This window comes from Hylobates moloch, unplaced genomic scaffold (assembly GCF_009828535.3).
Source record: "Hylobates moloch isolate HMO894 unplaced genomic scaffold, HMol_V3 SCAFFOLD_3, whole genome shotgun sequence".
NCBI classification, from domain to species: Eukaryota; Metazoa; Chordata; class Mammalia; order Primates; family Hylobatidae; genus Hylobates; species Hylobates moloch.
In genome coordinates this window covers 40,277,662-40,293,668 of record NW_026652278.1, presented here as the reverse complement: position 1 = coordinate 40,293,668, position 16,007 = coordinate 40,277,662, and the positions used below count along the sequence as shown (strand labels likewise).

At 42.0% G+C, this 16,007-nt stretch overlaps 1 protein-coding gene across 1 annotated transcript in view; it reads right to left on the bottom strand.

The window, feature by feature from the left end:
• The window catches only part of MYOF (myoferlin), a 173,677-nt gene that overhangs the window by 85,665 nt on the left and 72,005 nt on the right, over positions 1-16,007 (bottom strand). Inside the window, exons 7-16 of the mRNA XM_058437011.1 lie at positions 15,333-15,461; positions 10,655-10,717; positions 10,521-10,571; positions 9,344-9,374; positions 8,723-8,838; positions 7,910-8,036; positions 5,898-6,001; positions 3,922-3,990; positions 3,785-3,828; positions 2,679-2,761 (exon numbers count right to left, since the gene is read on the bottom strand). Of these exons, the coding sequence (XP_058292994.1) occupies positions 2,679-2,761; positions 3,785-3,828; positions 3,922-3,990; positions 5,898-6,001; positions 7,910-8,036; positions 8,723-8,838; positions 9,344-9,374; positions 10,521-10,571; positions 10,655-10,717; positions 15,333-15,461 (817 nt within the window). The remainder of the gene's footprint in view (positions 1-2,678; positions 2,762-3,784; positions 3,829-3,921; positions 3,991-5,897; positions 6,002-7,909; positions 8,037-8,722; positions 8,839-9,343; positions 9,375-10,520; positions 10,572-10,654; positions 10,718-15,332; positions 15,462-16,007) is intronic.

The following is a 16,007-nucleotide window of genomic DNA, read 5'->3' as shown; positions in this document are numbered from 1 at the left end:
TGACAACGGGCAGAACCACCACACATGAATAACTCAATCTCACCCAGCCCCAAGGCAGCCAGGAAGCAGAAAAGCTAGCTTCCCGTGGACAGAGGGGGCCTGTATGAATGAAGTTACCAGCATTTCACGTTTTTAATAAAACATTTACTTATCTTACGGCTTAGTTGGGACCAACATCAGAAATTCCAAGTAAATGTGGTCTGAGGCTGTGTAAGCAAAGGCCTGGAGTTTATTGCACGTTATTTGGTTGAAAGCATGGTTTGTTTCTTTGTGGCAGGGAGGGCGATGTTGACAGCTCATTGTTATTTTAAGGCCCTGTAAACCCATGGTCTGCAGGGCCTGCAATGAGAGGACCCAGAGACAGAAGCTAAAATTGCTTGTAGCAATCTCTGTTTTTAGTTCTTCTTGATGTTACCACCATGCCACTAAGCAAAATGCTTATGCCACTATTTCTGAATAATTGTCTTTAGATATTATTTAATGACTACTCATGAATAATGAATGGATTTCAGTCATCTTTACCCTCCCCCCATATAGTTCCAGCATGATTTTTATTTCCTGTAATAGTCACCTTTATGATTCCATCTATAGTCATATTTAGATTCCTGACTTGAAGACAAGAGACTATTAGCACCCCTGCCCTACCTCCACTCCCCTTCCTCCTTCTGCTTCTCATCTCTATCTTCCACACTTTTACACTGTAATGGGTGATGACATCTACACTTTGTTCAGAGCTTTGGCTACAGGTTTAATTTTAAAAATCAAAATACAATAAATAGTGTTTATTGTAAATATTCTCTGCAGAGAAAAGGAAAGGGATGTGATTACATTTCCTTCATTGCAGCTCCAGGGTTATAATCACTATGCTACTCAGCAGAGAACATTCAGATGGAATCTCTTTCTTACCTTCTACCATTTGCTTAAAATAATGCCACATATAACTATTTATTTGTTTATTCATTCATTCATTCATTCATTCATTCATTCATTCATTCATTCATTCGAGATGGAGTCTTGCTCTGTTACCCAGGCTGGAGTGCAATGGTTCAATCTCGGCTCACTGCAACCTCCACCTCCCGGGTTCAAGTGATTCTCCTGCCTCAGCCTCCTGAATAACTGGGATTACAGGCCCCTGCCACCACGCCCGGCTAATTTTTGTATTTTTAATAGAGATGGAGTTTCACCATGTTGGCCAGCCTGGTCTCGAACTCCTGACCTCAAAGGATCCACCCCCCTCGGCCTCCCAAAGTGCTGGGATTACAGGCATGAGCCACCGCGCCCAGCCATGTACCTTTTTAGTTGTACTATATCTCCTTTGGTCACCACCTTGTCTTCTGATTGCCTTTTTTTCGCTTCTGGAGAGAGGAAATCTGTATGTTCTTCACCGTATCTCTAATATCTTCTTTACCTTCTCTCTAATATCTAATACTATATATACATATATATACAGTGTATATATATATATACGCATGTATATATAGTATTATATGTATATATATAATATTCTTATTTATGTTATCCATTGCTTGAATTAACAATGTTTTTTCAAAACCTATAAAAAGACCTTAAACAAGATAAGGATGAGAGGAACCTTGAGTTCCCCAAGATAAAATTTTGTCTCAAAGTCTCTCACTTTGTTTCATGTGTTTAATCTCTCAATATATTTAATCTATTGGCAATTACAATTTTTGTTTTGGTCACAAAAAATAAGCTGCTGGGCCGGGCACAGTGGCTCACGCCTGTAATCCCAGCACTTTGGGAGGCCGAGGCGGGTGGATCACGAGGTCAGGAGATGGAGACCATCCTGGCCAACATGGTAAAACTCTGTCTCTACTAAAAATACAAAAATTAGCTGGGCGTGGTGGCAGGGGCCTGTAGTCCCAGCTACTCAGGAGGCTGAGGCAGGAGAATTGCTTGAACCTGGGAGGCAGAGGTTGCAGTGAGCTGAGATCGTGCCACTGCACTCCAGCCTGGGTGACAGAGCGAGACTCCGTCTCAAAAAATAAATAAGCTGCTGGTATTACTGTGTTAATATTAATTTTTTCTCTTATCATCTTAACTGCTTTCCTTCATTCCCCGTTACAATTTCTGGCATATGCACAAAACCATAATGCCAGGTATAGGCAAGTAGTTCTCAAGAAAATTGTTTGGAAAACAACAGAAAGAACAATGTGTTGGCTATCAATGCTTGTGAAAATGAAGACCAAATACACATTATCTTAGGGAATGAGGATTACATGGTTCATTGGCATCCGACCTTACTGTTCCTGCCAAGGGATTCAGTTGAGAAGGGAGTATTATTTTATATTTGGGTGGACTTGGATCAAGGCCACTCTAAAAGATAAGGTGCTAGCTCTCTGTATTGACACAAAAATTTCATAAAACCGCTGTTGGGAAAGAAGTTTTGGATGGGCGCAAGAAAGCTGAAAATCTTCAAACTGTAAATTTCATTTTTTTCTAAAAGTTTACAATATATGCATACTAGATTATGACTTTAGCAGTTTACTAATATACTTCAATTATTAATTGTTTTGCAGGCCATCACCAAAACATCATTGAAATGGTTCACTAGGTTCATCACATTTGGCTTCTAAGAAACCAAACCTACTGCGACGTGGCTACCCCAGTTTATTTTTTCTCCAGAAGTTCTGTATCCAGTCTTGTTCTGCGTGACTTACCTTCCACTTCCCCACCAGAGGCAGCAATTTTAGAGAGGTGTAGATACGTTGTTCCAACTACATCATTTTTAGTAAGACGGTCCCTGTGTAAAAAAAAAAAAAAAAAAAAAAATAGGTTAAGGGCTCCATCTATGAATATATGCCTTCATTTCAACAATTAAAAAAAAGTTAGAGCTGGAAAATACCCCAGACTTCAGAAATAATCATGTCCAGTGGGCCTCAAACTTAATCGTACTTAGTAATCAACTGGAGACTTCTCACCCTCATCTCCTGCCCACATTTTTAATTCAATAAGCCTAGAGTGGGGACCAAGAGTTTGCATTTATAAGTATATCCCAATTGATTCTGATACAGATGGTCCTCCAGACACCCTTTAGAAACACTGATCTAGTGAGGTAATTTATTCTGAAGTTATGAAATTGCAATTGTACAGAGAGGCCAAGGGATGTGCCCATGGTTACAATACCATTGTCATAAAATGAATTAATCAATTATAGGCACATTACATAATTATGATCGTGATGATCATGAGGATGGTAATGATATTTGTCATGTTTCCACTCTCAGGGAGCTAAAGTTGCCTGCTGAATGCTACATCTAACTAGAACATTCCAAGAATGGTCTTGTTATGGCCAATCAGTGCTAGGAGGCTGGTCTAGTAAAAGTTCCATCAGGACATTTCAAGGACTTTTCCTTGCCTTCACTGAGGTAGTTTTACCATTTTCTTTTTTAACAATAACAATGAATTGCTCTCCAGATGTTTTGGTGATTCTTCCCAAGAAATGCTTGACTGTATTTCTGAAGTCTATTCTGGACAGCCTAATGATATTTAAATCCCTGATTTCTTATCTTGGGGCATTTTCAGCATGTTCCCCTTCTTTTGTTTATGAGCAGTTGAACCGAAATAATCGAAGTTTTTTTTGTAGTAACACTATAATTAAATTTTGTTTTAAGAAAACACCCAGTTCCAGGAGCAACTTAACCTTTCCTCTGGAAGGAAAGCAAAATACCAGAAAGAGTTAGACCATCCAGAGTCCAGAGTAATGTTTCACAATATCCAATGTTTATTTTATGTTGAATTAGACACATATCTATTTTCAACTCACCAGTCATATATTGTTAGTTTTATTTTTTCACACACTGAAGGAAACTACAAAAATGAGACAGAGAAAAGTAGTTATTTCTTGATGATTTAGTAATTATTAAATAAGTATTCTTTTTCTGAAAGAAAAGAAAGTCAAACCTTGATCTGAAGATTGACGACCTGATTCCACTCTGGGTTTGCATTTTTCTCAATTATGTTTGTACAAACCTGCAAAATCACCAAAGCAAAAGTGTAGGTTTTCGAGTTTCTAATTTCTAAAAGTTTACAATCTATGCATACTAGATTATGACTTTAGCAGTTTACTTATATACTTAGGAACCTGGTTAAACTTTATTTTTCTTGATGATTTATAAAATATGACATGGGTTTAATATTAATTGTTGCTGTTTCGATGCACCAGGAGCTTGTTTTTAACCATTTTTTCATTAGTTTTCAATTGTCAGACTTCTAACATTAGATTAATGTACCAAAGCAAGAGATAAGGTGGATAGAGCATTTGTTATATACCGTTTGGGAAGCATCTACCATTAACACATCCAGACAGATCTTTTGACCCTGCCCGCCAGCCTCCCTGTCCCCTACCCCAAACTGGCTCTTGTTCCAGTCTTTCCATCACTCTTTATTCAGGTGGTCAGGCTCAGAACCAGAATCAGCCACACCCTGACACTTCCATCTCTAAGCAGATCCTGGAATGTCTTCAAGCCAATCCTGAAACGTTTCTCCCCAGGATGCCTGCGGTTGTCTCCTATCTGAACTCCACACCCTCTCTTGCCTCCTGACTTTCATGTCACTTCTGTGTAACATCTTCAGGGGGCCCTCAAAGTACACTTCAAATAAAGCCCCAATCCTTCCCTGGGCTGATGAAGCCCTACTGTCCCAACCCTACTTCTCGCTGACCTCCTAGTTTTCCCCCCTTGCTGGCTCCACTGCAGCCGCATGGGCAGGCCTTCCCTGCTAACATTTTCCTCCTTGGGGCCCTTCCATCACCCTTCTCCCTGCCTGGATGCCTCCCTCCCCTGATCTCTGCATCAGGAGTCTCACCTGATAACCTGGATAAACACTCCTCCCCTGCACCAATCACTTCTTGTCCCTGCTTTTCTTTGTAGTACTGGGCACCATTTAAAATTATTCAGTTTCTTGTTTGCTTGTTTATTGTCTGTCTCTTCTATTCCCATGTGTTCGTTTCTATATCCCAGCACATGGGACAGAATCTGGTACTTAATGACTTTTTGAATGAGTCAAACCTCTCAACAATCCTGTGTGATTATTATTATCTCCCTTTATAGTTCAGGAAATGGAAACTCAGAGGGTAAGCGATTTGCCTGCCTATGAAGTGGGGTAAAGCCTGAATTTAATTCGGGCCTCATTTTGCTCCAGAGCTGAAGGCTTTTCCACCACACCCACTGAATCTTTTAGAAAAAAGCACCAGTCATATGTGTATGTGTATGTGGTCTGCCGAATCTTGCTTTCATAATTATATGTTTCGAACACATAAAAGATGCTAGTTCTTTTGGTCTATAACTGTCCATGATGTGCTATTATTCTACTGTAGAATCTCACCCAACTCTCAACTCTCTAATCTTTGACCATCTCTGTAGGTAAAAGTGGTGGTTATAGCTGTCGCTACACCAAGAGTCTCTCAGATTTTTTCAGGGGAGTGGGATGGGGCTTCCCTGACCCATTCTCTGGTTTCAACAGTTTACTGGGGCATGGAAGGTGAGAAACATGACAGGAAGGGGCAACAGGGCATGGGGGGGGGGGGTCTCTGTCCTACAACATTTACCAGGGATGGGTGTGGCTGGCCAGAGAGCTTGCCTAAGGTTAAGATAACGTTTGGACCTGAAAAGCAATTCCAGAATTCAGTGGTAGCCTTCCCTATTTTAATCTCTCAAAAGACTGAATTTTCTAATTTGTGTTCTGCATACTTTCCACTCCAAAATAAACCTGCGGAGAAGTCTGGCGTGTTCAGACTCAGATAATCTGTGTTCCTGCAGAGTGCCCGGCTCATCAGGGGGTTATTTTAACAAAGAGTAAGCAGGAATTCACTCCAAGGAAAGCACAGTAGTTTTAAATATTTATTCCTAGCAGCATCTGCATTTAGATCATGTACAAACCTTTTTTCCAGCAAAGGAAACTTCTACAAAAGGATCCACGAGATTTTTCTTATCTGCATTGCCTCCAAATATTTCCTTTACTGTCTGTGAGAAGGCATCATCCACTAGAAGGTAATAGTTATACAGCAGAAATTAAATTCAATTCTCAGAAATTTAGCAAAATTTTAAAAGTTCTCTTATACATCAAAATAGTTGCAACAGGCTAGGCGCAGTGGCTCATGCTTGTAATCCCAGCACTTTGAGAGGCCAAGGTCGGTGGATCACGAGGTCAGAAGATCGAGGCCATCCTGGCCAACATGGTGAAACCCCTTGTCTATTGAAAATACAAAAATTAGCTGAGTGTGGTGGCACATGCCTGTAATCCCAGCTACTCGGGAGGCTGAGGCAGGAGAACTGCTTGAACCTGGGAGGCGGAGATTGCAGTGAGCCAAGATCACGCCACTGCAGTCCAGCCTGGTGACAGAGCAAGACTCCATCTCAAAACAAACAAACAAACAAAAAATTAGCCAGGTGTGGTGGCACATGCCTGTAATCCAAGCCACTTGGGAGGCTGAGGCACGAGAATCACTTGAATCTTGCAGTTAGCCAAGATCTAGCCAGTATATGCCAGCCTCCATATACTGGGTGACAGAGTGAGGCTCTATCTCAACAACAACAACAACAAAAAAAAAACTTGATATTTTATGGAGGAAAAAAATACAATAAAGTTCATTCAGTAAGAGTAAAAGATGATTCTCAAACTCAGGCCTGCTTTCGATCGGGAGAAAGGTGCTCTAGGTCAAAATGATATAGTCCTAGTCTTTTTCAGAGAAATTCAAGAAAATTTGGCATAATCACAAATGATATATTTAATCAACTACAATCTAAGTTGATTAAGCTAAAAAGCAAATAGAGGTCAGGATTTTAATTTATGTATGTATTTCTTTTTTTTTTAAAAAAAAAAAAAATAGAGACAGAGGTCTTGCTATGTTGCCCAGGCTGGTCTTGAACTTTTGGCCTCAAGCAATCCTCCTACCTTGGCCTTCCAAAGTGCTGGGATTATAGGCATGACCCACTGCATCCGGCCCATTTGACACATTTTTGAGAGAAAGGTGGGTATGGGGAGGCCCTACAATACCATCTTTTAAGACCATAGGATCTTAAAAAAGGAAAAGGATTCCCAAGAAAAGCAGCAAATCCTGAAGAGACCCATGGCCTGTACAGTGGGTGCAGCCTCCTGGGGACTTGGAGAAGGGTCCCATGTCCCAGAGCCCAGCAGGAACCAGACAGGCCCAGCAAGGCAAATAGGATGCTGGGCCATCAGCAGTGACAGAGGGATAACCAGACTAGTTCCCATAAAGGGAATCACTAGAAGCGATCCCTTAAATGCAACCAGTCTCTTGCTGAATATATTTCATAATACAATAGTGGCAGACTTCTAGTCATTGGGACATTACTATCCTTTGCTCAGCATTTTTTTTTTTTTTTTTGAGATGGAGTCTCACTCTGTTGCTCAAGCTGGAGTGCAGTGGCATGGCTCATGGCAGCCTCCACCTCCTGGATTCAAGTGATTCTCATGCCTCAGCCTCCCAGGTAGCTGGGATTACAGGCACCCGCCACCACGCCCTGCTAATTTCTGCTATTTTTTTTTTAAATAGCTGGATAGCAAACACCTTGATTTGATAATAACAGTTCACATTTTCATTTGGGATAAAAGGGGTTGGAAGTGTTGACTGCTCATATCTCTTTAGCATCCTCTAGAATAAAGAGAAGATATAGAATAGCAAGAGAGAGAGTCAAATGGGCCAAATGCGGGTACTCAACAAGGAACACGATCAGCAACCAACTGGCTGTGCCATGAGCCTGCTCAAGTAGCTTTCAACGGGGCCAGAAGGAATGAAAATAAGCCCATGAAGCCCTTTCAGAAGAAAAATATACGATAGGGACAGCAATCACTATTAGAGTTTGATTTTTAACACATCTCATCACGCAGATAACTGACAATTCTGGGGTAAAATTAAATCAGTACATACTCTGGGGGATGTCCTCTGCTCGGTAGATTTTCAGCAAGAAGGTCACCCACCGGAGGGCGATGCCAGCAGGGAGTAACAAATTACTCTCCACATCATCACTGTCATTATCACGATCTCGTCTCTCAGGCTATTAGGGGCACATGATTTAAAGTACACATACAGAAAAGCAGCACTTGGAAAAAGCCAAATTAATGCTTATAAAATGAAACCATTTAGAATCGTTTCCTTTAGGATTTCCTGTGTTTGGGGCTTAAGAGTTCAGCCTGCCATCAGCCACCAGTTTTCCTTCAACCTCAAAACTACTCCACAAAATCAACGCTCATATGTTTTTGTATCATTCTGTCATTTTATGAGCACCAAATACTAAGAGCATGTGTGCCTCTGTGTGTGTGTGTGTGTGTATATGTGTGTGTGTGCGTTCCTGATGTCCCTTCAACTTCTCTCTGGCCACTTACATTCTGCAGTTTGCCACCCAGTTTCCTAGAATAATCACTATTTAAGTAGCAATGCCTTATTCTGCAAGTAAGTCATGCTTTCTAGATAAAAGCAGTCTTTCTAATGATGCAAGGACGTTGTAAAAACACACTCATCGATTCTCAATTAAACGCTCACTCATAGACATCGGATAGGAGTCTAAGTGGCTAGAACAATAACTCCGTGATGAAGAAAAGAACAGCTTCTGAAGAATAGGGGGAATCAGAGGGTACTGACGGGAAGCTGTGCTCCATTTCACAATTACCCATGCCCACATGCTTAACTCTTGGCCTTCTTTTTTAATGAGAAGTGTAGAAAGTAGAGAATGTAGGGACTCACAGGAGGCTCATCTCCGGTTCCCAGGACAAACATGCTGACTTTCATATAACCTTTAGAACCTGAGCTGGTATCTTCTGGGTCATTGAGAAGAAGCCACTTTCTCATGACAGCATGGCCTGAAATAGAGAAGGAGTAAAAGGAAATGGACATGCTAAAAAGGTACTGATAAGTCTGTGATTCCTCTGCCATAAGATAAGCTGCATTTTCTTGGAAGCCTCTTCATGACACACCAAATTCCCCAGATGAGTGTCCACTTTCACATCTTGTTTTGTACCCTCCCTACACCCCACCCCCACCATTCTGTCCTCATGTAACTCAAACAAGACTAAGTTGTACCAACTAGTTTTATAATTTAATTTTGATAAGATCAAAATATCTTCAGAAAACATAGAAATCATCCATTTTTAATGTTAAGATAAAAAATTAGACATTTGTTCTAAGCTACTGTTATTTATTCCCACTAAGCATCCTCTCCTCTCCCTCATTAAGAAAATATTTTTTAAAAAATTCCTTTGACTTTAATTCTTTGATCCCCCCAAATTGTCTTGATTCTTAGAATCATCTTCAGAGTTAGAAGGAATGAATTTAAGACTTCATATTGATGGGGAGAACATTACTTACCAGGTTCATCATAAACAAATCCAACATCAATCTGGGAAAACAATCAAAAGTAGTCTAAGTAGATTTTAAAATCAGTCTAGTCACTTTAAAGAAGCCATCATTATTATATTTAAATATCATGTCTTGATTACACTTAAATTTCCTTGAGACCCAACATTTCCATCTTATCCTCTCTGTATCCCCAGTGCCTTGTCTGATGTGTGGCACATGGAAGACCCTCAGTAAGTCACTATTGAATGAATGAGCTAGTCTTAGGGCTGGAAGGGACCACGGAAGCAGAGTGACCAATATGACCCAGTTTGCCTGGGTTATCCTCAGTTTTACCACTAAAGTCCCAGGCAAAGTGGGACCACTGGTCATCCTACAGAAATTCACGTGGCCCAATTTCCTGTCCAATTCTCCTCCTCCTCCTCCTTCTCCTCCAGCTAATGCTACTATTAATATAACCATTGATTGGGCACTTCAATGTGCCAGGTGCTGTGCTAGGTGCTTTACACATACTATCTCATTTAATTTTCTCAATGACCCCATTTTACAGATCTTCATCTGTAGTTCTTCAAACTAAGGATCAGAGAGATTGAGTTCCTCTGGGACATGTGGCTACTTGGTGGCAGACAGGGTATGAACACAGGTCTGCCTGACCAAGATCATCCTCTAGGACTTCTAGTGACTGGTGCTCCTTTCTTGGAGAGGCAGCCTATTCCATGTAGAATTGCTGGGAAGAAGCCAACCAAGTATTTGTCCTTTCATTCTAGTGAGAGTTACTTAGAAGCACCTTGAACATCTTGCCTTGTTTGGCTTTCCTTTCACACTCTGAATTTATCACAATTGGCTTTGCAGATGGAGCTCTGGGGCCCCCAGTAAGTGGAGGTGGATGGTGGACTTCTTGCCATGGTCAACACCCCTTCCCTTTGTGGCAGTGGATTTGCTTCCATCCAGAGATACAACCCTGGGAAGGGCCCTGATATGGCAGCTTCAGGGCATCTTGCTTTGAGAGCTCTGTTTACTGTTATTCTTTGGAAATAGACAAGCCCCAAGCAGCCTTCAGCAAGCGTCATCATGCTGAACCCTTACACATTCCCAAGATGCCACCAAGATGGGTACACAGGAATCAGATTTCTATTATGAAAGTTCTCATTTTTCTGTAAGTTGAATGAAGCAGACTGTTGTCACTCACCTTAAATTCCCCCATCAGACAATCTGCCCGCAGAGAGTGAGAGTTATAAACCTGGAAGAAAGAAGAGTAGTGAAGAAATGATTGGCTTTGCCTGGCAGTGAGTGAGCAGTACCTTCCTACTTGCCGACCCTTACCCGGATGCTGATGATCTCATCCATCAATTCAGAAGGGGTCATGTTGACATTGTAGAAAAACAACTGCCAAAACAATAGAGCAGATGTTTAAATGTTAACAGGGGATTCGGGTTAGGGGGATCTGATGCTATAATTTTGGGGGCCCTCCTAAAAAATACAAAACACAAATTCAAAATTAGGTTTGACCATGTGAACACATGGCAAGGCCTGGAGTTTAAGCCCTGAAGTTTAAGCTTCATGGTAAACCCACTTCTTCATGTTGGAAAAAGGAGAAAGGGGTAAGTAACAAATACAGCATTTACTTAACTAAATAAAATTGTTCACCTGGGACTAGATATCTAAAAGCTAAATGATGTAAAGATCCAAAGCTAAGCAGGTATCAGGATACACCCCTGTAATCCCAACACTCAGGAGGCTGAGATGGGAGGAGTGCCTAAGCCCAGGAGTTTAAGACCAGCCAGGGCAATATAGTGAGAGGGCAATATAGTGAGAGGCCATCTCAAAAAAAAAGGGGAAAAAGATCCAAGGTGACTTCATGTTGGAATGCTTACCAAAATGAGCGCTTCGAGCTGGCATGACCTGGAGTGTGTTTTAAATTTCTCTAATATCTTTAACTCTATTAGTGTCTAGTGACTCTAATTTTACTCCAAGAAAGCACCTTTCAAGACAATTTTGCCCGTTAGATTAAGTTAGTGCCCCAGCAAAGTTAATATTGACCACACTGTAAAAGCTAATTTTAAGAAGGTTGATTCTTGGGATATGAATATTAGGTATATAGGAGGTTTAACCATGTTAGGCTAATAAATGTTAATCCTAAAAGATTGAACACTTATTCCAACTGAGACTTTTTCCTCCAACTTTTTACTTAGGAGTATTTCTAATCTACAGGACAGCTGAAAGAATGGTAAAATAAATACCACCTTTCACCTATGTTCACCAATTGTTCCATTTTTGGACATTTGCTTTATCTATCTCTTTTTTAAACTGAACTATTTGCAAGAAAGCTCTAGATATCATGACACTTCACCCCTTCAAAATACATTTACATGCATCTCCTAAGAGCAAGGACATCTTCCTCTATAATTGCAACACCATTATCATAACCAAGAAATTTAACATCTAACAGAGTCAATTTTCAAATTTCTCCAATCATCCCTACAAAAAAACTTTAGCTTTTCAAAGAAATCTAGGATCTATGCAAGAATCATTCGTTGCATTTGGTTTTTGAGTCTCTTCAGCTTCCAAAAGGAAGCTATATAAAAATATAGAACAGTGCTATTTCCTTTTTTGTTTCTTGTGTTTTTCCTTGCTTTTTGTTCTTCTTTAAATAGAGATGAAGTTTCACTATGTTGCTTGGGCTGGTCTTGAACTACTGGCCTCAAGTGATCCTCCTGCCTTGGCCTTCCAAAGTACTGGGATTACAGGCGTGAGCCACCATGCCCTTTTTTTTATAGAATATCCCACAGTCTAGATTTGTGTGAATGTTTCCTCACTGTCGGATGCAAATTGGCCATTTGACAAGACTTGACACAGGTGATGTTGGTTACTTCCATTATATCACATGAGGACACCACATCATTTTGTTCCTATTATTGGTGATAACAAATTTAGTACTACTTGGTTAAAAAGATATATACAGGCTAGGAATTTTTTTTTTTTTTTTTTTTGACAGAATCTCGCTCTGTTGCCCAGGCTGGAGTGCAGTGGCATGATCTTGGCTCACTGTAACCTCCGCCTCCAGGTTTTAAGCAATTCTCTTGCCTCAACCTCCCGAGTAGCTGGGATTATAGCCACCCATCACCATGCCAGGCTAATTTTTTGTTGTGAGACACTCTTGCTCTGTCACCCAGGCTGGAGTGCAGTGGCCCGATCTTGGCTCACTGCAACCTCTGCCTCCCAGGTTCAAGCAATTCTCCTACCTCAGCCTCCTGAGTAGCTGGGACTACAGGTGTGCACCACCACACCCAGCTAATTGTTTGTATTTTTAGTAGAGACGGGGTTTCACCATGTTGTCCAGGCTCGTCTTGAACTCCTGATTGATGATCTACCCACCTTGGCCTCCCAAAGTGCTGGTATTACAGGCATGAGCTACCACGCCTGGCCAGGCTAGAAATTTTTTTAGTAAACCTCATATATATATATATATATAAACAAAAGATGATAAAAGTAAGATATATATATTTGTTTTTATCATCTTACTTTTGTTTCTCCTATCCCGTAAAATTTTTTTATTGATTAATGTACTGGTCTTCTCTTTTGCCAAGAGATCTAATCCCCCTCAAACTCACGAAAATGGGAAAATTCTGAGGAAGGTGGAGATGTTTGCTGGGCTCCTGGGAATGTAGCTGAGTCAACAGGAAGCCTGCATTATCAATGCATAGACGGGGTTTATGCGTTAGGCCCAAGTAATCCAGCATCTTGCCTCCTCCCCTCCCCATCCAGTCTTGCCCTCCAACGTGAATCTCTCTGCCTTCCCTGAAGTCCATTTCCGGTGCCCCATCTCTGTGCAGCCCCTACCTCTCGTGAGAACGTGTACACTACCGTACTTGGCTGCCTGCTGTCGTCTGTGATTCCTTTGAAGGGGAGAGGTTAGAGGTGAGAAGAAAATGAGGCCTTCCGCAGAGCTGGAAGCCACTTTGAACAAAGGGGAAGAAATAGAAACGTGGTATGGAAGAAACCATTTCTTTTCTGAATAAAGAAGTAGAAAAAAAAAAAAAAAAAAAAGGACAAACACCAGGGCTGGGATTAGAAGCTGTAGGGAATGAAGAGGAAGTGTGATAAGACAGGCCTGTGCTGGAGAACAGAGCAGGAGACATAGGCCTGAGGAATCCCAGAAATGTGTCACCTCAGTACAGTTGGCCAAGACTCTGAAAAGTTCCCTAAATATATCGTTTCTCCCCACAGCCCAGTCATGGAGTTTTGTGGCATTTGAGATGATTGTCAAGGTGTCATGTATTTTTGAGGAGTGTTATAAAAGAGGGCAATAGAACAGGCTAAATTCTCAGTATGGGAGGCAGGGCACAGTGGCTCACATCTGTAATCCCAGCACTTTGGGAGGCCAAGGTAGGCGGAACACCTGAGGCCAGGAGTTTGAGACCAGCCTGGGCAACATGGCAAAACCCCATCTCTACTAAAAATACAAATATTAGCTGAGTGTGGTGGTGTGTGCCTGTAGTCTCAGCTACTTGGGAGGCTGAGGTGAGAGGATTGCTTCAGCCTGGGAGGTGGAGGTTGCAGTGAGCTGAGATTACACCACCACACTCCAGCCTTGGCAACAGAGCGAGACTCTGTCTTAAAAAAAAAAAAAAAAAAAAAAAAGGCCAGGCGCGGTGGCTCACGCCTGTAATCCCAGCACTTTGGGAGGCCGAGCCGGTGGATCACGAGGTCAAGAGATTGAGACCATCCTGGCCAACATGGTGAAACCCCATCTCTACTAAAAATACAAAAAAAAAAAAAATTAGCCAGGCGTGGTGGCGGGCACCTGTAGTCCCAGCTACTCAGGAGGCTGAGGCAGGTGAATGGCGTGAACCCAGGAGGCAGAGCTTGCAGTGAGCCAAGATCGCGCCACTGCACTCTAGCCTGGGCGACAGAGCAAGACTCCATCTCAAAAAAAAAAAAAAAAAACAACTTATCAGTATGGGGGACAAAACAAAGCCTCTGTGTGCTAATAACTGCTTTCCTTTAACATATATTATTTTTGCAGCCAAGTACATTTTGACACCTCTAAAAAACTGGATTAGCCACAGAGAGTTGTCCCTCAGAGACACCCTGCTAATTAGAATAAGCAAAGGTAGATTTAGGAGACATCACGTCCTCTCTCATAAGAGTCGAAGGGATCCATCAGGAAGGGACCATCAAGAAGTTGTCACAAAAACACCAGAAAGGCAACAGCATCTCTGAGAACCACCAACAGAGGTGACCAGGTAATTTTTTTTTTAAAGGCGTCTCACTATATTGCCCAGGCTGGTCTTGAACATCTGGGCTCAAGCACTCCTCCCGTCTCAGCCTCTTGAGTGTTGGGATTACAGGTGTGTACCCCCATACCTGCTTAGCCTTGGATCTTCACATCATTTAGCTTTTAGATATCTAAAAGCTAGATATCTTTTAGATTGTCCCAAGTGAACAATTTTATTTAAATAAACGCTGGCCGGGCACGGTGGCTCATGCCTCTAATCCCAGCACTTTGTTGGCGGGTGGATCACTTGAGTTCAGGAGTTTGAGAACAGACTGACCAAAATAGTGAAACCTCGTCTCTACTGAAAATACAAAATTAGCTGGGTGTGGTGGTGCATGCCTGTAATCCCAGCTACTTGGGAGGCTGAGGCAGAAGAATCACTTGAACCCCGGAGGTGGAGGTTGCAGTGAGCCGAGATCACGCCACTGCACTCCAGCCTGGGCAACAAGAGCGAAACTCCATCTCAAAAAAAAAAAAAAAAAAAAAGCTGTATTTGTTACTTACCTATTTCTCCTTTTCCAACATGCAGAAGTGGGTTTACCATGAAGCTTAAACTCCAGGGCTTTTTCCAAGACCCTGCCATGTGTTCACATGGTCACACCTAGTTTTGTTCCTGTGTTCTCTACTTGGAACTCAGCGGTGTCTTCGCTAGTGAAGCTGCTCCCGTGTTTTCCTCCCCCCGTGGGACTCATGAGCAGAAACATGCCCTCTCAACCCCTTTACCTCGTCAAAAAAAGGGTTGTTTCCTCTCTTGATTCTTGTTCGGTGTGTCTGGCCACAGACGTGAACTTTGACCACAGGCCTTATGTTGTTGCCACTCAACTGTCGGCCCTCAATCACTCGGACGCGGATCTGCAGCACAGAAGGGGGATGGTTACCCAACCTTTCCCAGCACGTGGGATCCTCAGGCTCCTCAGGTGTTGCTTCATTTCCTTCACCTATTAGGATTGCTAACACCAGGCCAGGGCAGCTTTGTGGTATACCAGGTGCTACCAATTGGGTGGAGCCACCTAGGGTCATTCCCAAGATGGGAACTGGGGATGGGTTATAGAGACCAAGAACAGCTGTAGGGATGAAATCGTTCAAAGCCGGCCTGGAAAGGGCAGGGCAGGTGGAGGTCACTACTCAGACGCTAGTCATGCACCTGGTCTTGCTGTGAGCCTAGTGATGAACTAACTCCATAGCTGCCTCCCAAATCTAAGACAGGGCCCAGAGCTGCAAAAAACAGTATTTGTACTTCTATTCTTTGATTAGCTCTTTCCTTCTGCCAAAGGGAAGGAGAATTATAGTTTTATTTCTCTGGAGACCGTCAGCTGGCTAGACTAAACCCACTTGTGCCTGCAGAAGAAAGATGGAGAGCTTTTCTTACTGGGTTTATAAACTGACATCTCTCTTTAC